The following is a 23170-nucleotide window of genomic DNA, read 5'->3' on the forward strand; positions in this document are numbered from 1 at the left end:
TAGAGGCTCATACCTGTAATCCCAGCATGTTGGGAGGCCAAAGTGGGCACATCACTTGAGGTCAGGAGTTAGAAACCAACCTGGGGAAGATAGTGAGATCCCTGTCTCTACAAAAAATTTAAAAATTAGCTAGGCATGGTGGCATGCACTTGTAGTCTCAGCTAGAGCTACTCAGGAGGCGGGAGCATTGCTTGAGCTGAAGGGTCGAGGCAGTAGTGAGCCATGGTTGTGCTACTGCACTCCAGCCTGGGCAACAGAGAGGCTGTCTCAAAAAAAAGAAAAGTGTCAGGCCGGGTGCAGTGGCTCACGCCTGTAATCCCAGCACTTTAGGAGGCTGAGGCAGGTGGATCATGAAGTCAAGAGATCAAGACCATCCTGGTCAACATGGTGAAACCCTCTCTCTACTAAAAATGCAAAAATTAGCTGGGCATGGTGGCATGTGCCTGTAGTCCCAGCTACTTGGGAGGCTGAGGCAGGAGAATTGCTTGAACCCAGGAGGCGGATGCGGTGAGCCGAGATCGTGCCATTGCACTCCAGCTTGGGTAACAAGAGCAAAACTCCATCTCTAAATAAATAAATAAATAAATAAATAAAAGTGTCTGTTATTACTTACAATTTTACTTGTCTTTACTATCATGAGGTAGGAGGCTTCTTGATACATTATGTGATATGCCTATAAGATACTTCTTAGGCACCCAGATATGCTGCATGCTTATCACTATCCTTTACTGAATCACTAAAATGAGTTTGTATTCCCCTGCTTAGCAGGACGTGTATTTCAATGTACAGTCATTACTTGACTTGCCATCATCTCTTTATGAGATACTATCTAAAGGTTGAAGGTAAACATGTTGCATTACAGGACTTTGCTAATTTTTCCAAGATTATTTGTAAGCAAACAGATGTATTTGTCAGCCTTAGGATGTGTCTTGAATAAGTTCACATTGTGCAAACATTAGCACCAGTAACTGCTTTAATTAAGTAGGGCTTGGTGTTCTTGCTGCCACATCTTGTATCTCTCCCAAAGGTCAGCCACACTAGTTCAGCTCAGTTCTTTGCCTTGATTAATGTAATTATGGGCTATCTAAGTAGAATTATGTGACAGCATTTAGCTGGTTATTGATTTTTTTTTTTTTTTTTTTTTTTTGAGAAGGAGTTTTGTTCTTGTTGCCCAGGCTGGAGTGCAATGGCACAATCTTGGCTCACTGCAACCTCCGCCTCCCTGTTTCAAGCAATTCTCCTGCCTCAGCCTCCCGAGTAGCTGGGACTGCAGGTGCCCGCCACCATGCCTGTCTAATTTTTGTATTTTTAGTAGAGACGAGGTTTCACTATGTTGGCCAGGCTGGTTTCTAACTCCTGACCTCATGGTCTGCCTGCCTCAGCCTCCCAAACTGCTGGGTTTACAGGAGTGAGCCACAGCGCCCAGCCTTATTGAGCTTTTAAGGAGCTTTTTTTACACATACCTTAAGAGGATGATCTTATGCACACAACATTTTTTATATAATAGTTTCCATTAACTCTAGATGAGTAATCTCTTGACTTGAAAGAGTTTAACTAGCTTCTAGGCCTCTCTGATTGACTTAAGGTCACTCAGAACAAGAAGATTGATTGCTGTGATGCAACCAGCTATTTAATTATGAAGTAGTTTTAAGCTGTTGAACTTAGTCAAATTTGTGGAGTAGCTGACAGATCAAGTTTTGCTAGTAGTCCAGGCGTGGTGGCTTATGTCTGTAATCCTAGCACTTTGGGAGGCCGAGGCAGGTAGATAACTTGAGGTCAGGAGTTTGAGATCAGCCTGGCCAATATGGTAAAACCCCATCTCTACAAAAAAATACAAAAATTAGCTGGGATTTCAGGCGCACACCTGTAATCCCAGCTACTTTGGAGGCTGAGGCATGAGAATTGCTTGAATTTAGGAGGCTGAGGTTTCAGTGAGCTGATGAGATAGCACCACTGCACTCCAGCCTGGGTGACAGAGTAAGACTCTGTCTCAAAATAAAATAAAATCCAAAAATACATGCTTTTTATTATTTTCTTAAAAAGTGGCATGGACCGGGTGCAGTGGCTCATGCCTGTAATCCCAGCACTTTGGGAGGCTGAGGCAGATGGATCACCAGAGGTCAGGAATTTGAGACTGGATGACCCAACATGGTGAAACCCTATCTCTAAAATACAAAAAATTAGCTAGGCATGGTGGTACACTCCTGTACCACCTGTAGTCTCAGCTACTCAGGAGACGTAGGCACAAGAATCGATTGAACCCAGGAGGTGGGGGTTGCAGTGAGCCGAGATCATGCCATTGCACTCCAGCCTGGGCAACAGATCAGGATTCTGTCTCAAATTTTAAAAGTAGCATAAGTTAATGTCAGGTAGGTAATGCTTCTTGCCTACATGGGTAACCTTGTGCAAAGTAACTTAGCTAAGCCCCAATTTCCTAACCTATAAAATGAGGTATATGTTACCTTATAGGATTATTGTAAGAAAAGAAAAGGTAATACTGCAAATAATATATCTAGCACAGTACCTGTTGCATAGTAAGTGCTTAAAGGATGGAAGACTTGGCCAGGCACAGTGGCTCACGCCTGTAATCCCAGCACTTTGGGAGGCTGAGGCAGGCCGATCACCTGAGGTCAGGAGTTCGAGACCAGCCTGACCAACATGGTGAAACCCCATCTCTACTAAAAATACAAAAAAATTAGCTGGGCGCGGTGGCTCAAACCTGTAATCCCAGCTACTCAGGAGGCTGAGGCAGGAGAATCGATTGAACCCAGGAGGTAGAGGTTACGGTGAGCTGAGATCACACCATTGCACTCCAGCCTTGGCAACAAGAGCGAAACTCCTTCTCAAAACAAAACAAGAATGGAAGCCTTTGTTATTAAATAACACTTGAATACTAATGTTTGACCCTTGGCACATATAGTGAATTTTCTTTGGAAGATGGAACATAGAATTAATTATTAAAACCTAGTGTTGGCCAGGCGCGGTGGCTCATGCCTGTAATCCCAGCACTTTGGGAGGATGAGGCGGGTGAATCAGGAGGTCAGGAGTTCAAGATCAGCCTGGCCAAGATGGTGAAATCCCGACTCTACTAAAGATACAAAAAAAAAATTAGCCAGGCATGGTGGCAGGCACCTGTAAAGCCACATACTCGGGAAGTTGAGGCAGAGAATTGCTTAAACCCAGAAGGCGGAGGTTGCAGTGAGCTGAGATCACGCCACTCAACTCTAGCCTGGGTCACAGAGCAAGACTCAGTCTCAAAAAAAAAAAAGACACCAGTTTGTTTTGTTTTGGTTTTGGTTTTGGTTTTGTTTTTTTGTGTTTTTTTTTATTTTTGAGACTGAGTCTTGCTCTGTGGCCCAGGCTGGAGTGCAGTGGTGTGATCTCAGCTCACTGCACCTTCCACCTCCCGGGTTCAAGCAATTCTCCGGTCTCAGCCTCCCAGTAGCTGGGACTACAGGCACTTGCCACCATGCCCAGCTAATTTTTGTATGTTTGGTAGAGATGGGGTCTCACCATATTGGTCAGGCTAGTCTTGAACTCCTGACCTCAAGTAATCTGCCTGCCTCAGTCTCCCAAAGTGCTGGGATTATGGGCATGAGCCGCTGTGCCCTGCTATGAAACCTAATGTCTTTTTTTTTTTTTTTAGCAGTCTTACTCTGTCACCCAGGCTAGAGTGCAGTGACATAGTCTTGGCTCACTGCAACCTCCGCCTCCCGAGTTCAAGAGATTCTCGTGCCTCAGCCTCCCCAGTAGCTGGGATTATAGGCGTGTGCCACCATACCTGGCTGATTTTTGTATTGTTAGTAGAGACAAAAATGTTGGCCAGGCTGGTCTCAAACTCCTGGCTTCAAGCGATTCACCTAACCTCAGCCTCCCAAAGTTCTGGGATTACAGGTGTGAGCAACCATGCCTGGCCTCAAAACCTAATGTCTTAACGCATTTTTTTTTTAATTGAGACAGAGTTTCGCTCTTGTTACCCAGGCTGGAGTGCAATGGCACGATCTCGGCTCACTGCAACCTCCGCCTCCTGGGTTCAGGCAATTCTCCTGCCTCAGCCTCCTGAGTAGCTGGGATTACAGGCATGTGCCACCATGCCCAGCTAATTTTTTTGTACTTTTAGTAGAGATTGGGTTTCACCGTGTTGATCAGGATGGTCTCGATCTCTTGACCTCGTGATCCACCCGCCTCGGCCTCCCAAAGTGCTGGGATTACAGGAGTGAGCCACCACACCCGGCTTGTCTTAACACATTGAATGTAAAGTCATGGTGTAGTGAAAAAGATCATGATTAAACATATCAGAGGGCTGGGTGCAGTGGCTCACACCTGTAATCCCAGCACTTTGGGAAGCAGAGGCGGGCAGATCACCTTAGGTCAGGAGTTCGATACCATCCTGACCAATATGGAGAAACCCCATCTCTACTAAAAATACAGAATTAGGCAGGCATGGTGGTGCATGCTTGTCATCCCAGCTACTCGGGAGGTTCAGGCAGGAGAATCGCTTGAACTTGGGAGGTGGAAGTTGCAGTGAGCTGAGATCATGCCATTGCACTCCAGCCTGGGCAACAAGAGCAAAAGTTTGTCTCAAAAACATATCAGAGTTTAAACCTGACTTTAGCATTTAACCTAATACTATGATACTATGAGCCTTAGTTCCCTCATCTGTAAAATGGCAGTCATTATATACTTTGTGGTAGTAAGCATTGGGAATAACGTTTTAGTGTACATTAGATAGTATTGCAAATCACTTAGTGCCTGGGTCATAGTAGTTATTCAGTTAAATGGTTACGATTGTTATCCTATACTTTCAAACATACTCTATATATAACAACCCACTATATAACTAACCATGAACCCAAATATTCCAGTTCATGGAGAACAGACAATATCCCTGCCTAATTCTTCTTGGCTGATGTTTCCTTTTTTTTTTTCTCCATCTTGCTCTTCTCCTGTCAGTTGATTTATGAAGACTCTATGGATCTAATCGCAAAGCTACCTTGTGTTGCAGCAAAGATCTACCGAAATCTCTACAGAGAAGGCAGTGGTATTGGGGCCATTGACTCTAAGCTGGACTGGTCCCACAATTTCACCAACATGTTAGGCTATACTGATGCTCAGTTCACTGAGCTCATGCGCCTATACCTCACCATCCACAGGTAAGCTAGGCCCAGCAATCACAGCCACCAGATGCCTCAATTGGTGGGAAATTTTTTTAAAAGCTCCTTTATGTTCTTATCTTCTGGGAACAGACAGTAGGCAGCAAGGAGACAGAAATGTGGCATAAAGGATGATACAAGGCAAGAAAGGGGTCTAGTAAGGAAGGTAAGGAGGCCTAAAGAAATTACCATAACCATGCTAAGAACAAGATGGTGCTTCTGGCTGGGAAAAGGTATTAGCTATTCACATCAGATGGTCCTTCAGTTTTCCAGGAGCTATTAAAGCTAGGGTTGGGGTCAGGGAGCAGAGCATACAGACATCATCAACCAGTAACCCACTAACCTCTCCAGCTCTGTGGATTAGTGAACAAAAGCTGGGAATAGGATTAGGATGTCTTTTTTTTTTTTTTGAGATGGAGTTTCGCCCTATCACCAGACTGCTGGAGTACAGTGGTGCAATCTTGGCTCACTGCAACTTCCTTCGCCTATGGTCAAGTGATTCTCCTGCCTTAGCCTCCCGAGTAGCTGGGGCTACAGGTGTGCACCACCATGCCCAGCTAATTTTTGTATTGTTAGTAGAGATGGGGTTTCATCATGTTGGCCAGGATGGTTTCAATCTCTTGACCTTGTGATCCGCCCGCCTCGGCATCCCAAAGTGCTGGGACTACAGGAGTGAGCCACTGTGCCCAGCCAAGATTAGGATGTCTTTTTTTTTTAAACAGAGTCTCGCTCTGTTGCCCAGGCTGGCATACAGGGGCATGATCTCACTCATTGCAACCTCCACCTCCCAGGTTCAAGCTATTCTCCTGCCTCAGCCTCCTAAGCAGCTGAGACTACAGGGACGTGGCACCACACCCAGCTAATTTTTGTATTTTTAGCAGAGACAGGGTTTTACCATCTTGGCCAGGCTGGTCTTGAACTCGAACTCCTGATCTTGTGATCCACCCACCTCAGCCTCCCAAAGTGCTACGATTACAGGCATAAGCCACTGCGCCCAGCCTTAGGATGTTTTATACAAGAGCTTAGGTATAACTCACTGGATATAGGCTGGCATGAGCCCATAAGTAGGCTAGTAAGTGACAAATAAGAGAACAGCAAGGCTTCCATAATCTGACCCTTCTTCTCCCCTTGGCTCTCCCTTCTTCCCCACAGTGACCATGAGGGCGGCAATGTAAGTGCCCATACCAGCCACTTGGTGGGCAGTGCCCTTTCAGACCCCTACCTGTCCTTTGCAGCAGCCATGAACGGGCTGGCAGGACCTCTCCATGGACTGGCAAACCAGGTAAGACTATTCTTTTTATTTTCTCAATACATGTTTTCCTTACCCCATGCTTTGTTTCTGATCCGGGCATTCTCTCCTGGCATATGTATTAACATTCCTTTTTTCCCTAAACCTTTCCCATAGGAAGTGCTTGTCTGGCTAACACAGCTACAGAAGGAAGTTGGCAAAGATGTGTCAGATGAGAAGTTACGAGACTACATCTGGAACACACTCAACTCGGGACGGGTAAGCAGAGATGCTTAACAACTAGGAAAGAAACCAAGACCCAAGTTCTGCAATTTGGAAGAATTAAGAAGAAAAGAATGGGCCGGGTGTGGTGGCTCACACCTGTAATCCCAGCACTTTCAGAGGCCGAAGCAGGCAGATTGCCTGAGCTCAGGAGTTTGCAACTAGCCTGAGCAACATGGTAAAACTCTGTCTCTACTAAAACACAAAAAATTAGCTGGGCATGGTTGCGGGCGCCTGGAATCCCAGCCACTCAAGAGGCTGAGGCAGGAGAACTGCTTGAACCCAGGAGGCGGAGGTTGCAGTGAGCCAAGGATCGTGCCACTACACTCCAGCCTGGGCGACAGAACCAGACTCCATCTCAAGAAGACAAGAATGAAAGAGGTCTCTAAATTAGAGATTTTTTTTTCTTTTTCTATTTATCTACCTAGAAGAATTTATGTAGAAAATAATTTCTAGGGCCGGGCGTGGTGGCTCAAGCCTGTAATCCCAGCACTTTGGGAGGCTGAGGCGGGTGGATCACGAGGTCAAGAGATCGAGACCATGCTGGTCAACATGGTGAAACCCCGTCTCTACTAAAAATACAAAACATTAGCTGGGCATGGTGGCGCATGCCTGTAATCCCAGCTACTCAGGAGGCTGAGGCAGGAGAATTGCCTGAACCCAGGAGGCGGAGGTCGCGGTGAGCCGAGATCGCACCATTGCACTCCAGCCTGGGTAACAACAGCAAAACTCTGTCTCAAAAAATAATAATAATAATTTCTAGCTGGGCACAATGACATGGACCCCAGTATTCTCACCTACTTGGGAGGCTGAGGCAAGAGGGTTGCTTGAGGCCAGGAGTTCAAGGCTGCAGTGTGCTAAGATCACTGCTGTGAATAGCCACTGTATTCCAGCCAGGACAACACTGTAAGACCCTGTCTCTAAAAAAAAAAAATAATAAGAACAGGTTGAGTGTGGTGGCTCAGGCTTATAATCTTAGCACTTGGGGAGGCCAGGGTGGGTGGATCGCTTGAGCCCAGGAGTTTGAGACTAGCCTGAGCAACAGAGACCCCCATCTTTCTTTTTTTTTGAGACAGAGTTTCACTCTTTTTACCTAGGCTAGAGTTCAGTGGCATGATCTTTGCTCACCACAACCTCTGTCTCCTGGGTTCAAGCAATTCTCCTGCCTCAGCCTCCCAAGTAGCTGGGATTACAGGCATGCACCACCACACTGAGCTAATTTTGTATTTTCAGTAGAGACAGGGTTTCTCCATGTTGATCAGGCTGGTCTCAAACTTCCAACCTCAGGTGATCTGTCCACCTAGGCCTCCCAAAGTTCTGGGATTACAGGCGTGAGTTACTGCACCTGGCCAGACCCCATCTTTACCAAAAAAAAATTTAAAAAAAAAACCTAGGTGTATTGGTGTGCTGGTCCCAGCTACTCAGAAGGCTAAAATGGGAGGATTGCCTGAGACTGGGAGGCTGCCGGGAGATGTGATCATGCCATTGCCCTCCAGCCTGGGTGACAGAGTGAGATCCTGTCTCAAAAAATAAAATAATTTCTACTGAGAATACTTTTTTCCTTATTCTTTACAGGTTGTTCCAGGCTATGGCCATGCAGTACTAAGAAAGACTGATCCACGATATACCTGTCAGCGAGAGTTTGCTCTGAAACACCTGCCTAATGACCCCATGTTTAAGTTGGTTGCTCAGCTATACAAGATTGTGCCCAATGTCCTCTTAGAGCAGGGTAAGGCCAAGAACCCTTGGCCCAATGTAGATGCTCACAGTGGGGTGCTGCTTCAGGTAAGTCCTCCTTTTCCTCTTTTCCCTCTAATTTGTACCAAACCCTATTGTTATCTGCCATGCACAAAGTCACCTAACTCCTATCAGAGCAAGGACCTCCCTCACAGAGCCTTTTGATAAAGTTGATATGAGAGGGTTGGGGTTGGGGTTGTTCTCTTTTCAGAATCCCAATTGCTATACTTTTCTCAGTGTCATTTCTATTTAAGGTTGACTGGGTAAGTCCTTGGAGAAAAAGGGATAATTGAGCTTTTAAGGTTTCTATCACCCAGGACTTGTACATGTCACTGCCTCTGTCTTAAACAAAACCTTTTTCTCTTTTACCTTACAGTACTATGGAATGACGGAGATGAATTACTACACGGTCCTGTTTGGGGTATCACGCGCATTGGGTGTACTGGCACAGCTCATCTGGAGCCGAGCCTTAGGCTTCCCTCTAGAAAGGCCCAAGTCCATGAGCACAGAGGGTCTGATGAAGTTTGTGGACTCTAAGTCAGGGTAAAACTGGAGACCAGGAGAAAGTGACTACTAGAAAGTGAGGAAGCCTAAATAAATAAAGAGTATACTTTTGTTTCAGGGGGCCTTTAAAGACTTAAGATTAAATTATATCTGAGGCACTGATAATATGTTTGAGGTTAAAATATAAATTAAGACTTTAAAAGATAAAAAATTATCCCTTCTTCCCTAATCAGCCCTCTTCCCTGCCTGGTATGAGTTGCCCATCATAGGGGTGGTCCTGGAGGATGGCCAGGACTAATGCATGTAGTATGAGTTAGGTTTGGCCCCACCACTATCTCTAGAGTGAGAATCTGGATCCTCTTTCCATGGGTCAAAGCCAGTTACAGAGAATCTACAGTCACTTTGGAGCTTTTGCTTCTTCTCTGCCAAGCCCTGAATAAGCCAGCAAACCAGGACTCTGCCCCTTCTGTTTCCATAGGAATCATGGTGGATAGTCAGCTGTACCAAGCCCCTTGGCCTTCTCCCATGCACACAAACACCTCCTAGCAAGACCTACTGGTTAGCTGGACATGCTTTGGCAATTTTTTTATGTGACCAAGTGACCATAAAAGGCATGGCATTTGTTGTGACTGGCACCCAATGTTTGACTTCTTTTTTTAAAACTATCCAATTAAAATTAAGGTCTGGGAGTGTTCTGTTTCCCATTACTTTAATACTCACCTCCTCCCAGATTTTACACCTATTGCACCTCAAGCTGAGGATGTTCTGGACCTCCCCTCTTGGTCCGTACTAGAGACCTCTCAACAGATCTGTGGTCCCAGTCATTGGGTTTTATCCGTGCTTAATGTGAACTAAGTTTTTTACTTCCACAGAACACAAGCCACTACCCTCTGGCCTCCCCAGTTTCCAGACCCCCATCTTTTAATATGCTGTGAGGCATAGAGCAGGGACTCAGGAATAACCAGCATGTTGTTTTCAGAGTCTGGTCCCTGGGTTATTAGCACCTCTTTTTGAACAGAGAATTGATTTAAGATTGAACATGGTCTCTGATTATCAGGTACTGGGGCTGAGGGCATTAAAATAGTAAGCCTCCCTCTTCATCCCCCACCTCAAGAAGATGCCTCCTTATTTATCAGCATCCTTTTCCTCCCTCTTCCCTGAGAGCTCATGTACAACGTTTGTTTTAGAAGCCCCATTTGCACAGGTTTTCAGCAACTCAGAATGTTCTACTGCCTTTTCTTTGAGAAAGGATTGAGATACACTCCTGCTGTGCCCCCATCTTCTCTCCAGACTCCTGCCTGTGTTTGTGTGGATCCCCAGTCCCAGAACCGCACTTGCGTTGGACACACTGTAAACCCCTGGGTAACTGTCAAGTCATGGTGCAGACTTCAGGTTGTTCTGTGTAAAATGCAAAATAAATGTTTTTATTAACAATGCTTGAGCCTGCTATTAAATAAGGCCTGGAAGAATCTTTATTATGAGGTAAAGAATCTGGCTACCAAGATCCTGAACTTAGTGGATTATAAGTAGTCTTCTACATCCATTTATCTTTAGGTAGGTTTGGCTTTCTTTTACCTTAACCAGAGGAAAGGCTCCCTGAGAGATTTCCAAAGGACACTTCCATTCTTCCTCAAGGTTAGGAAGTCCTTGATGTTTAGCCCCTAACCTTGCTAATTTTGTTGTAAGGTAACATATAACAAGGGCTATCGCTGAGACTGTCAGTTCTCATGTGACTAATCCAAGAACTGGTCTAGCCCACTGAGTGAAAGAAACAAACTGTATCAAGGACAAATGGGCTAGTATGGCTACCTCAGGACCTAAGCCACTAGAGGGCTCTGGTACTTCTTGGAGTGCCTGCTCTTTTCAGCTTCCCTGAAGGAGGTCTCAAAAATAAGAGGTGGTCCTGAGGGCATCACATATACGGGAGGTCCGAGACCAGATGATTCTGTTCTGATATCCCTGCTGCAACTGACCTTCTGAAAAAGTCTATAAATAGGCAAGAGGGTGGATACTAGGTCCTGGCTTGTAGAATGTGCTACTATAGTTAGCAGGGACACTATGTCCAAGAGGCCTTCTTACACCTTCACTCCCCCAGGGAAAGAAGTCATAACTTTCTTTTACTCTACTATATCTGCATTATTATCCCAAGAAACAATATAATAAAGCCAAATTTCACACTGTCACAATTTATTGAAATTTTATAAAAATTCAGGCCAAGTGGAAGAATAAGGTACAACTCAAGAGTACAAAGACAACCCTGTTTAGTACTTTTCTCCTCGGCACTGATGGTAAGAAAGCCCCTTGCTGTCTAGTAGCCAGGAAGCATGGACTTACAGTCTTAAAATGAGGCTTTATGTATTTCAGGCTGGAGGCAGGTTGCCTTTTATCCTGAGGAATCTCAGGCAAGGTAAAAGTTACCACTCAGTACCTCTATGCCAGAAGAAAAGCTCAATTTATTCAATGCTTAGAAAAGTTAAACTATCTTCCCCTGGTCAGACACTAAGATGTGTGTGATAAGGCCCAGAGACAACCACATAGTCCTTATTCTAATTCGTAGTGAAAAGTCTGCAGGCACATGGTGCTCCCACAGTGGGCCTGACCGTTTCCTAGGCACATCTCATTTCCACATCCTTTGCCTTCTGTTTCCCCCTACATTTCCAGCCTGCATAGAACTCAATTTCTAGGGAATTGAGAGGAGAAACAGTATTACGAACACAGACTCCTCTCAAACTGGAGCAGGAGCCAAACCAAATAAATAAGAGAATTGGATAGGGAAGAGGGATAAAAGGGAGGCTAGGGAACAATCCCTTGCCTCAAGTCTGGTGCACTTCATGGAACATTAGTTCACGGGGGATGGCTGTTTCTGGACCAAACTTGGTGGCTGCCCGACGCTCAAAGGCAGCAACATTCTGTTTGACAACCTCATCGAAAAACATGGTGGCCAGCTGGGAGTGCAGCAGAGAGCGAAATTCAAAGGAAATCTGGGAATGGGTAAGAGACAGTCAGAAACTTCTTCAGACCATGTTGGATAGTCCCTGGCCAAATTCGAGGATACCGTTCCTCAGTGCCTTTCCTCCCCCTACTCCCTGCAGTTCCTTGAATCCACTTAAGGGCCCTTACTTGACACTGAGCCCAGATTACAAGTCTGATACAAGCTCAGACCTGTGGAAACTGTGACTTGGGGAATACTAAGTGCTATCTATACTTAAAGAATAACTGGCTGGGCGTGTAATCCCAGCTCTTTGGGAGGCCAAGGCAGATGGATCACCTGAGGTCAGGAGTTTGAGAGCAGCCTGGCCAAAATGGTGAAAACTTGTCTCTACTAAAAATAGAAAATTAGTTGGGCATGGTGGTGGGCACCTGAAATCTTAGCTTCTTGGGAGGCTGAGGCAGGAGAATCACTTGAACCCAGGAGGTAGATGTTGCAATGAGCAGAGATCGCACCATTGCACTCCCAGCCTGGGCAGCAGGGCAAGACTCCATCTCAGAAAAATAAATAACCCTGTCACAGCACCCCAGCCCTTCCCCATACCCAGTCCTAGTCCTCTGCTACACAGCCTCCTGACTCACCGAGAAGTCCACAGTGCAGGTTCGGGGATAGGCAGGAATACCAGGGCTGAATCGCCAAATGGTCTCTAAGTGGTTGAAGAGCTTGCCATCAGTACAAACAGCCTAAAATAGGGTAATCAGGAAGTTAAATGACATTACTAAGTATAGGATACAATAGAAAGGAATTGAAAACCATTTTCTATATTTCTGGTATTAAGGAATTACTTGACACATAGAGATAGAGTCATTACAAAGGCCAAAATAGCACTTCAATATAAAAGTGCTGGCCGGGCGTAGTGGCTCAGGTCTGTAATCTAAGCACTTTGGAGGCCAAGGCAGGCGGATCACCTGAGGTCGGGAGTTCAAGACCAGCCTGACCAACATGGTGAAACCCCATCTTAAAAAAAAAAAAAAAAAAAAGGGCTGGGCGTCGTGGCTCACGCCTGTAATCCAAGCACTTTGGAGGCCAAGGCGGGCGGATCACCTGAGGTCGGGAGTTCAAGACCAGCCTGACCAACATGGTGAAACCCTGTCTTAAAAAATATAAATAAATAAGTGTGCTAAAGAGAAAAAATCTTATCAATCCCTCCCATACAGGCCTCACCTTGACCATGTGAGGTTTGACCATGGAAACTGCAGAGGTGTAACGTTCCATGACAGGTGGAAAGCCAACCTCCAGTTGGGCTTTCAAGTGACCCTTACGGCTGGATACCACCAGAGACTTCTTACACCAGGGCACAAACTCGCGATACTCCTGGACATTGGACACCACCTCATACATCTCCTGCATTGAATACCTAGGAGAAGAGGAATCACAGCCAAGGAACTGCCAGCTGGGTCAGGTTCCTCCTTGCTATAGGCCCCTAATTCATACCTTTGCCCACTAACCATACCCCTTCAGGAACTAGAGATCCCAAATAAGCCTGGATGAATAACTTCCCAAAAGCAAAGGTGCAAATCCTTATGATATTGTTACCTTATGTTTTGCAGTTTACAGAATATTTTTGAATTATTTTTATTTTAAGAGGGAACATCTAGGGAGAAAAGAGAGGCCATCAATTTTTTTTTTGACAGAGTTTCGCTGTTTTTACCCAGACTGGAGTGCAATGGCACGATCTTGGCTCACCGCAAACTCCGCCTTCTGGGTTCAAGCAATTCTCCTGCCTCAGCCTCCTGAGTAGCTGGGACGGCAGGCACGCGCCACCATGCCCAGCTAATTTTTTTTTGTATTTTTAGTAGAGACGGGGTTTCACCTTGTTGACCAGGATGGTCTCGATCTCTTGACCTCGTGATCCACCCGCCTCGGCCTCCCAAAGTGCTGGGATTATAGGCGTGAGCCACCGCGCCCCGCCGAGGCTGACAATTTTACTGGTGATCACACAAGGATCAGAGCCCAGCTCTAAAAATTTTCTAACAATGTGGCCTTAGGTAAATTACCTGTGTCTTCATTTTCTCACCTGATTTATAGGTTTGTTGTGAGGACTAAATGAGAAAAATCTATGTAAAACATTTAAGTCAAGCTGCTAGCATGTAGCAAGTGCTTGATAAGTTAGCTATTATGCTCAAAATATATTAAAAAGATGACGCTTCAAATATTTACACATACTATGTACCCATAAAAAAATTTTTTTTTTTTTTGAGACGGAGTTTCACTCTTGTTACCCAGGCTGGAGTGCAATGGCGCGATCTCGGCTCACCGCAACCTCTGCCTCCTGGGTTCAGGCAATTCTCCTGCCTCAGCCTCCTGAGTAGCTGGGACTACAGGCACACGTCACCATGCCCAGTTAATTTTTTGTATTTTTAGTAGAGACGGGGTTTCACCATGTTGACCAGATGGTCTCGATCTCTTGACCTCGTGATCCACCCGCCTCGGCCTCCCAAAGTGCTGGGATTACAGCCTTGAGCCACCGTAAAAAAAATTTTTAACGGCAACCAAAAAAATACACCCCGTTGTCTTATTTGTTTTGTTTTTTGAGACAGTTTTGCTCTGTCACCCAGGCTGGAGTGCAGTGGTGCAATCTCAGCTCACTGCAACCTGTGCCTCCCGGGTTCAAGCGATTCTCCTGCCTCAGCCTCCCAAGTAGCTGGGATTACAGGTGCCTGCCACCACACCAGGCTATTTTTGTACTTTTTAAGTAGACACAAGGTTTCATCATGTTGGCTAGTCTCAAACTTCTGACCTCAAGTGGTCGGCCCGTATCAGCCTCCCAAAGTGCTGGGATTACAGGCGTGAGCCACTGCACCCAGCTACACCCTGTTGTCTTAAGGTATAGTCCAACCCTAGTCTCATTTCACTTAATGCACCATGCACAGCAGCCAAGAAGGGAAAAATTAAGGTCAGGAAGCTGGCAGGGGAGGTTTGAGGATCGGTGCTGTAGCCTGATCCTCATTGTAGCCTGAGGAGGAGGATGGCTAGGGATAAATCTTGCCCACCAATGATACCCTGACATTGTTGCCTGGACATGGTTATTTGGAGAGAAAGGAGAAGTGGAAGGATGCAGGGCAGAGGATGCTTACCCAATAATTCTACGCTCCGAGTAAGCCTTTCGCTTGTTGGTGAAGGGGGCAGCAAATCCCATGAAGGAACGGCTGGAAGGTAAGCCAGCCTCTGCCGTCAAGATCTGAGCAGCCCGAGGCAAGAGGAGGCTGCAGGAGGTCAGAAACCTAAGGCCAAAAGAAAGAGGAAGCAACCTTATAGTTCTTCGTAATCCTCTATCATTTCCAGGTGAAGGGGAAGAAGAGTGCATCTCAAACGAAGGTCGTTCAGACAAGCTTCCCCCACACCCAGCACCTGCTGTAGCCCGCTAGGCCCTCCCTGACTATGGAGTCACGAGTGCAAAAGGTCGAGGGCAGCTGAGGACAGGACTAGGGGCGGAGAATGAGAAAAACGGGATGTGTGGGAAGCGCCAGTTGCCTTTGACTGGGCCTATGCTACCGCTGCAAGCTAAGGCTCTCAGGAAGCATCACCGACCCCGGGGCCCCCCTGGGTTCATTATGCTAGGGCGCCCGTGAATGCCAAGAGGAGACTGGACACTCACCCCGAGGACTTCCCTTCTCGTACAATTTGCAAAAGCATTCTCCAAAGCTCTACACTAGCTCCCAGGGCATGACTGCTGTCGGTCTCCGCCGTGCCTGCATCCCAGTATACAGCACCCCTCCACCGCGGAACCCCTGGGTCTGGAGCAACCCCCTACCCTCAGGCGTGACGCCCGCGCCTCCCTCTCACCTCATTGGTGGCGGCGAAGGGCCTGGGGGCGGGGCCGGGCGCGCGCCCGAGCGGAGCGAGAGCCGGCAGCGGCAGCGCTCGGCCGCCGCGCGCGTCCCAGCCGGGACCCGCCGCGCGCCCGCCCAGGCCATGCGCGCGACCCTGCCTGTGCCTTTCTGACACTGGCTGCGTCCTCCTCACTCCAAAGAAGGAGCGGTAGTAGGCACCCGCCGGGCTGGTTCGGGGCCCCCCAGCCCAGGGGCGGCGGGAGGCTGCAGCACCTCTCGCCTTGCTCCTGTCCAGGCTGCCGGGTAGACTATAATTGAAGCCAGGACCGCTGATCCCGCAGCTCTCTGTACCCCCACGTCACGCTGTTGCCATGGCTCGGGCCTGGGAGAGGGAGGAAGGAAGGGGACAACGCCGCCTGTCGGGAGATGTAGTTTCACACCTCTGGAGAGAAAGGGCCCTGGGTGTGCGTTTGAGAAGCTGCAAAGATGGTTCGGGGGACTGAGGTCGCCTGTGGTCACAGGACCCGATACATAGGTACAGAGGCGACTTCGTGGGCGTGTCTACAGCGCATATCTGCAGATCCTCTGAACGCTCCTTTTAGAGCCTGTATTAGGGTTCTCTAGAGTGGCAGAACGAATAGGATAAATGTATATACGAAAGCGAGTTTATTAAGGAGAATTGCCTCACAGGATCACAAGGTAAAGTCCTACATCAGGCCGTCTGCAAGTTGAAGAGCAAGGAAGCCAGTGTTGGATCAGTCCAAGTCCCAAAACCCCAAAAGTAGAGGAGCCGACTGTGTAGCCTTCAGTCTGTGGCCAAAGGCCCGGGAGCCCCTGGCAATCCACTGGTGTTAAGTCCAGGATTCCAAAAGCTGAAGAACTTGGAGTCTGATGTTCAAGAGCAGGAAGCATCCAGCACGAGAGAAAGATGAAGGCTGGAAGACTCAGCAAGGCAGCTTCTTCCACCTTCTTCTGCCCGCTTTTTCTGTTTATGTATTTTATTTCTTTTCTTTGTATGCAGCGTTGGGAAGTCATATTTATTTTCTTTATTTTTGAGACAGAGTGTCACTCTGTCACCCAGGCTGGAGTGCAGTGGCACAATATTAGCTCACTGCAACCTCCACCTCCCGGATTCAAGCAATTCTCCTGCCTCAGGCTCCTGAGTAACTGAGACTACAGGCACTATGGGCGCACGCCATCATGCCTGGCTAATTTTTGTATTTTTAGTAGAGACAGCGTTTCACCATATTGGCCAGCCCAGTCTTGAACTCCTGACCTCAGGTGATCCGCCTGCTTCGGCCTCCCAAAGTGCTGGGATTATAGGTGTGAGCCACGGCACCCAACCCTGCTTGCTCTCTCTAGCATCGCTGGCAGCGGATTGGATGGTGCCCACTCAGATTGAGAGTGGGTCGACTTCTTCCTGTCCACTGACTTAAATTTTAATCTCCTTTAGCAACACCCTCACAGACACCGAGGAACAACACTTTGCATCCTTCAATTTAATCAAGTTGACACTCAATATTAACCATCACAAGAACCTTTATCATATTCAGCCTTGATTATAGTTAGAAGCACTGTTCATCTGTGTAGCTTCCACAAGTGCTTAGTGCTGTGTTCTACATTTTTGGGAAAGGAAATTAACATTCCAAGCTCTGGGTTACAACTGCATAGTTTTTACCTTTAATATTTATAGAAAAAAGTCAACGTAGGAAGAATCAGACATTCTTATGAGAGAGAATCATCTTTGTCTGAAAAGTATGCACTTGATGAAGAGTGAGACCTCATGGACAGAAACCCAGGCAATTAAATATCACTACGCTACTTTTAATGATTCAAGGAGAAAAAAAAAATGCTCTTGGCTGGGTGTAGTGTCTCATGCTTGTAATCCAAGCACTTTGGGAGGCCAAGGCAGGCGCATCACCAGAGGTTGAGAGTTCGAGACCAACCTGACCAACATGGAGAAACCCCATCTCCACTAAAAATACAAAAATTGGCTGGGCGCGGTGGCTCACGCATATAATCCCAGCACTTTGGGAGGCCGAGGCGGGTGGATCACGAGGTCAAGAGATTGAGACCATCCTGGTCAACAAGGTGAAACCCCGTCTCTACTAAAAATACAAAAATTAGCTGGGCATGGTGGTGTGCACCTGTAGTCCCAGCTACTCGGGAGGCTGAGGCAGGAGAATTGCTTGAACCCAGGAGGCAGAGGTTGTAGTGTGCCAAGATGGCACCATTACACTCCAGCCTAGGCAATAAGAGTGAGACTTGGTCTCAAAAAATAAAAAGAAAGAAAATGCTCTTGATAAAAGTGAGGTAAACAAAAGAAAAAAAGGAGAGGAAGAAAGAAAGCAGTTAGAAAGAGATTGGGCTACATGCAGTGGCTCATGCCTGTAATCCCAGCATTGTGGGAGGCCGAAGTGGGAGGAGCACTTGAGGCCAGGATTTCAAGACCAGGCTGGGCAACATAGTGACATAGTGACATCTTGTCTCTCCAAAAAGGAAAAAAAAAGAGAGAGAGACTAGAGAGACTAGAATTAGGTGTGTGCAAGTGAATGATGGTGCCTGCTGTAGAATTTCAAGTTCATGCTATTACAGTACAAGCATTTCCTCTGCTTGCTTTCTAAATCTTCAGTCAAGATTTAGGAATGCTTTCAGGAATGCCTCCCCTGAGGGCATCGTGGCTGGAGGATTCACCAATCCCATCATGCCCAAGGGGTATGCCCCGGCAGGTGAGTGGGTCAGGGTTCTGCTGGGTGGGCAATGTCATGGGGCTGGGCTGGACCTGGAGAACCAGCCGGTGGTTCCACAGGGCACAGAGCAGCCACTGAGCCCTGCAGTAAGCCCCCCACCCCTCATGGGAGCCTGTCCTTCTTGAGCCCCACTATTTCCCTGACTTTCCACTTTCAGGAACGCTTTGCCTGAGAAGTGCTGTGTGTGGTGGTTGTGGGGAGGGGCAGGGGGTAAATTAAATAAAGACTTTGTTGCAGCCAGTCGTGGTGTCTCATACCTGTAATCCCAGCACTTTGGGAGGCGACAGTGAGTAGATCACCTGAGCCTGATAGTTTGAGACCAGCCTGTCTCAAACTATATGGCAAAACTTTGTCTCTACAAAAAAATTAGCCAGGCATGGTGGCACATGCCTGTAATCCCAACTACTTGGAAGTCTGAGTTGGATCACCTGAGCCCAGGAGGTTGAGACTGCAGTGAGCCATGATTACACCACTGCACTCCCAGCCTTGGTGATGAGAGTGAGACCCTGTCTCAAAACAAACAAACAAAAAGACTCTGTTGCAATGCTGGTCTAATTAGTGTGGAAGAAACCTCTGACCTAGGAACAGGGTGATCCTGGAAGCACTATAAATCCTTCAATACCCCTACTCCTTGAGTTTGGCATTAATTTGGGAACTTCCATTGGATATGGACTGATTTAATGTTTGAGCCCATCTGTTGGGTATGGTGGCTCACACCTGCAATCCCAGCACTTTGGGAGCCCGAGGCAGGTGGATAACCTGAGGTCAGAGTTCAAGACCAGCCTGGCCAAAGTAGCGAAACCCTGTCTCTACAAAACATACCAAAAAAAAAAAAAAATTAGCCAGTTGTGGTGGTGCACACCTGTAGTCCCAGCTACTCAGGAGGTTGGGGCACAAGAATCACTTGAACCCAGGAGGCAGAGGTTGTAGTGAGTGGATATCATGCCACTGTACTCCAGCCTGGGTGACAGATGGAGACTCTGTCTCAAAAAAAAAACGTCTGAGCCCATCTTCTCTGGATTTCATGTAAGCAAGAGACATTGGGTGATCACCAAAACCCATTTTTAATAAACTGTTTTGACTTCATGGCAGTTGGTACTACCAATTCAAAATAATTATGCACCAAATGAATATGTTTTATTATTTATTTATTTAATTTTTTAATTTAATTTTATTTTTTGAGATGAAGTTTCACTCGTTACCCAGGCTGGAGTGCAATGGCGCAATCTCGGCTCACTGCAACCTCCGCCTCCTGGGTTCAGGCAATTCTCCTGCCTCAGCCTCCTGAGTAGCTGGGATTACAGGCACACGCCACTATGCCCAGCTAATTTTTTGTATTTTTAGTAGAGACGGGGTTTCACCATGTTGACCAGGATGGTCTCGATCTCTTGACTTCATGATCCACCTGCCTCGGCCTCCCAAAGTGCTGGGATTACAGGGTTGAGCCACCGCGCCCAGCCTATTTATTTAATTTTTAAGATGGGGGTCTCACTCTGTCACCCAGATTGGAGTGCAGTGGTGTGATCTCGGCTCGCTGCAACCTCTGCCTCCCAGACTCAAGTGATCCTCTCATATCAGCCTCCCAAATAGCTGGGACCACAAGGGCACACTACCACATTTTTCGTAGAGACAGAGTTTCACCATCTTGCCCAGGCTAGTTTCGAACTCCTGAACTCAAACAATATGCACACCTTGACCTTCCAAAGTTCTGGGATTACAGGTGTGAGCCACCATGGACTGGACTATGAATGTATGTTACATCATCTTTACCCCCCTTTTTTTTTTTTTTAAAGACAGAGTTTCACTCTTGTTGCCCAGGCTGGAGTGCAATGGCGTGATCTCGGCTCACCACAAGCTCTGCTTCCTGGGTTCAAGTGATTCTCCTACCTCAGCCTCCTGAGTAACTGGGATTACAGGTGTGCATCACCACACCTAGCTAATTTTTTGTATTTTTAGTAGAGACAGGATTTCTCCATGTTGGTTAGGCTGGTCTCGAACTCCCAACCTCAGATTGTCTGCCCACCTCAGCCTCCGAAAGTGTTGGGATTACAGGTGTGAGCCACCGAGCCCTTTCATTTTATCCTCTTCCAGGAAACCCCAAGTTGGAGGATGATCTCACTTACTTTGTCTCCTAACATCTCTTCTTTTCCCCTCAGCACTCCAGAGAGAGCCTGTTAAAATGTCCACATCCCCCAGGCCTCCTCTTTACTACTGTAGTACAGAATCTCCTCCCAGTTCACAAGTGGTAATCTGGAGCCACCTTCAGATGGGCACATGACCTAAAAGGACAGATTTACTCTTTCCAATCCCACTCTCTTGTCCAGCCCCACCCTCCCTCTGACTAAGGGCTTATACATGTGAAACAGCTGCTTTGAATGAGGAGTAAGGATCTAGTTGGTTAAAAGACAGAAATTAACTGGGATGTATAACTGAACTGTGACCTCATTATCACTCTGCCTTAACGGAGTTGACTGTTTCAGAATCCCCAAGGTCCAGTAGGCCTGCCAAGCCAATTTACTTGCTGTCCCCCTACTAATTAGTTTAACTAAGTACTGCCATTTAAACCTTTCCTAGTCTATTCCCTGTACTGGAAACAACTGATTTCCTTCCCATGTCTCCACCATTCAACCTCAACAACTTCCTTCAAGTACTGACTCAAAACACACCTCCTCCAGGAAGACCCCCCGACTGAACCCTTCCTTGAACATTACTCTGAACAAACACATAGTGCCATGTAATCTAGCATATATCCTCTGTTCTGTAGTTGTTTCACATGTATATGTATGTTCATCTACTAAGTTATAATCTCCTCATAAAGAGACACCATTACCTCTTTTTTTTTGGAAACAGAGTCTCACTCTATTGCCCAGGCTGGACTGCAGTGCCACAATGTCAGCTCACTGCAACCTCCACCTCCTGGGTTCAAGCAATTCTCCTGCCTCAGCCTCCCGAGTAGCTGGGACTACAGGTGCATGCTTCCACACCCAGCTAATTTTTTTGTATTTTAGTAGAGACAGGGTTTCACCATGTTGCCCAGGCTGGTTGAGAACTTCCGAGTTCCGGCAATCCGCCTGCCTTGGCTTCCCAAAGTACTAGGATTATAGGCGTGAGCCACTGCACCTGGCTGACATCATTACTTCTCATTTTTGACCTCCCAACCAGTTAGTACAGGGCTGTACATAGGGTGAATCCTCACATTTAGTCCTCACATTTGTTAGAAGGAAAACTGAGGCTTAAAAATAAGCAGGCATCTGACTAAAGTTACCCAAATATGAATGCAGTTGTTCAATCCAGAAGGACTGTCCAGTTAGGAGGCTTTTATCACCACTTCTGGTCTCCTTCTCCCACACCCTGCGTGTCTCCCTGAGCCCTGAAAGTATCAGTGTTACCTACATCAAATCCTTTTTTTCCCTACTGGGAAATCCTCTTTTGGTGCTCTAAATAATATTAAAAATAACTCTTCTAGCCCTTCCTCCTCCCTCCAGTTGCCCAGAGAACCAGGCTGGCAACCTCTCTTGTTCACCTCCATCCTCTAGCCAAACCCAGGCACGTGACCCCAGCTCAACCCCTGACTCCAATTCCTCAGGTTACCAAGAGTTATTTTGGGCAATGGAGACCGTGTATGCCCCTCCTCCTTATCCTCTGGGCCATATCCTAGCTTAGCCTTCCCTGGAAGGCCCATCATACCCAATAGCCAAGTTTCAACACCCATATCCATTTGATCCTTTGTTACCATTGGTTTCTGCTTCATCATCATCATTATCATCATCAATCACCAAATATTAAATGCCTGTTTCTGAATACTGATATGCTGGAGCTAAAAAAAAAAAAAACTATTTAATGTATACCTTTGCCTTCAGAAAGCTCAAAATCATTTTTTTCATAAAAAAAATTAAAACAGCCGGGCGCAGTGGCTCACGCCTATAATCCCAGCACTTTGGGAGGCTGAGGCAGGTGGATTACAAGGTCAAGAGATCGAGACCATCCTGGTCAACGTGGTGAAACCCCATCTCTACTAAAAATACAAAAATTAGCTGGGCATGGTGGCGTGTGCCTGTAATCCCAGCTACTCAGGAGGCTGAGGCAGGAGAATTGCTTGAACCCAGAAGGCGGAGGTTGCGGTGAGCTGAGATTGTTCCATTGCACTCCAGTCTGGGTAACAACAGCGAAACTCCATCTCAAAAAATAAAAATAAATAAATAAAACAATTTGAGTCTAAAGATGGTGGCCTTAGCAGCCAGTGGTGCTGTGGCACTGCGTAGAAATATCAGTCGGCCGGTTGCTTTTGTGAGAAAAATTCCTTGGACTGTGGCGTCGAGTCAGCTGAGAGAACACTTTGCACAGTTTGGCCATATAAGAAAGCGTATTGTACCTTTTGACAAGAAGACTGGTTTTCACAAAGGTTTGGGTTGGGTTCAGTTTTCTTCAGAAGAACTTCAGAATGCACTACAACAGGAAAATTATATTATATAGATGGAATAAAGCTCCAGGTTCAAGTTCAAAGGCCAAAAATTTTGCAAATATCTGATGAAGAAAAAGATTTTTGAGATTGCCAGACTATTAAATAAAGTTAACATAACCAAAAAAGAAAAAGAAAAAAAAAACAATTTATTGTCTATGTTAGAGAAGACTCTAACTCTGGCTCATAAGGAGTTTAAAATCCACTCTGTGGTCACGCCTGTAATACCAGCATTTTGGAAGCCCAAGATGGGCAGATGTCCTGAGCCCAGAAGTTTGAGACCAGCCTGGGCAAC

At 46.6% G+C, this 23170-nt stretch overlaps 2 protein-coding genes and 1 pseudogene across 6 annotated transcripts in view; 2 read left to right on the plus strand and 1 right to left on the minus strand.

Moving 5' to 3' along the window:
• CS (citrate synthase) overlaps window positions 1-10338 on the plus strand; it is a 31269-nt gene extending 20931 nt beyond the window's left edge. For all 3 annotated transcript variants that reach the window (XM_078336376.1, XM_009003988.4, XM_035256428.3), the window contains 5 exons: window positions 4954-5153; window positions 6306-6435; window positions 6559-6660; window positions 8239-8448; window positions 8777-10338. In XM_078336376.1, the coding sequence (XP_078192502.1) occupies window positions 4954-5153; window positions 6306-6435; window positions 6559-6660; window positions 8239-8448; window positions 8777-8947 (813 nt within the window). In that variant the 3' untranslated portion in view covers window positions 8948-10338. The remainder of the gene's footprint in view (window positions 1-4953; window positions 5154-6305; window positions 6436-6558; window positions 6661-8238; window positions 8449-8776) is intronic.
• Window positions 10339-11074: 736 nt separating this feature from the next.
• On the minus strand, window positions 11075-15982 carry COQ10A (coenzyme Q10A). 2 transcript variants are annotated; one of them, XM_002752606.6, is made up of 5 exons: window positions 15680-15982; window positions 14971-15117; window positions 13058-13250; window positions 12475-12576; window positions 11075-11885 (listed from the first exon to the last, which is right to left on the minus strand). In XM_002752606.6, exons 1-5 carry the CDS (start codon window positions 15808-15810, stop codon window positions 11718-11720), a joined length of 741 nt encoding a protein of 246 aa, XP_002752652.1. In that variant the 5' UTR covers window positions 15811-15982; the 3' UTR covers window positions 11075-11717. The 2 variants fall into 2 exon arrangements, with proteins under 2 accessions (XP_002752652.1, XP_009002234.1); XM_009003986.4 differs by lacking the exon at window positions 15680-15982 and adding an exon at window positions 15492-15594.
• Window positions 15983-22634: 6652 nt separating this feature from the next.
• LOC100412743 (SRA stem-loop-interacting RNA-binding protein, mitochondrial pseudogene) lies at window positions 22635-22996 on the plus strand (annotated as a pseudogene). The gene has a single exon (XR_008473820.2). The product of XR_008473820.2 is annotated as an SRA stem-loop-interacting RNA-binding protein, mitochondrial pseudogene (transcript).
• The last annotated feature ends 174 nt before the right edge of the window (window positions 22997-23170 follow it).

This window comes from Callithrix jacchus, chromosome 9 (assembly GCF_049354715.1).
Source record: "Callithrix jacchus isolate 240 chromosome 9, calJac240_pri, whole genome shotgun sequence".
In the NCBI taxonomy this organism is placed as follows: Eukaryota; Metazoa; Chordata; class Mammalia; order Primates; family Cebidae; genus Callithrix; species Callithrix jacchus.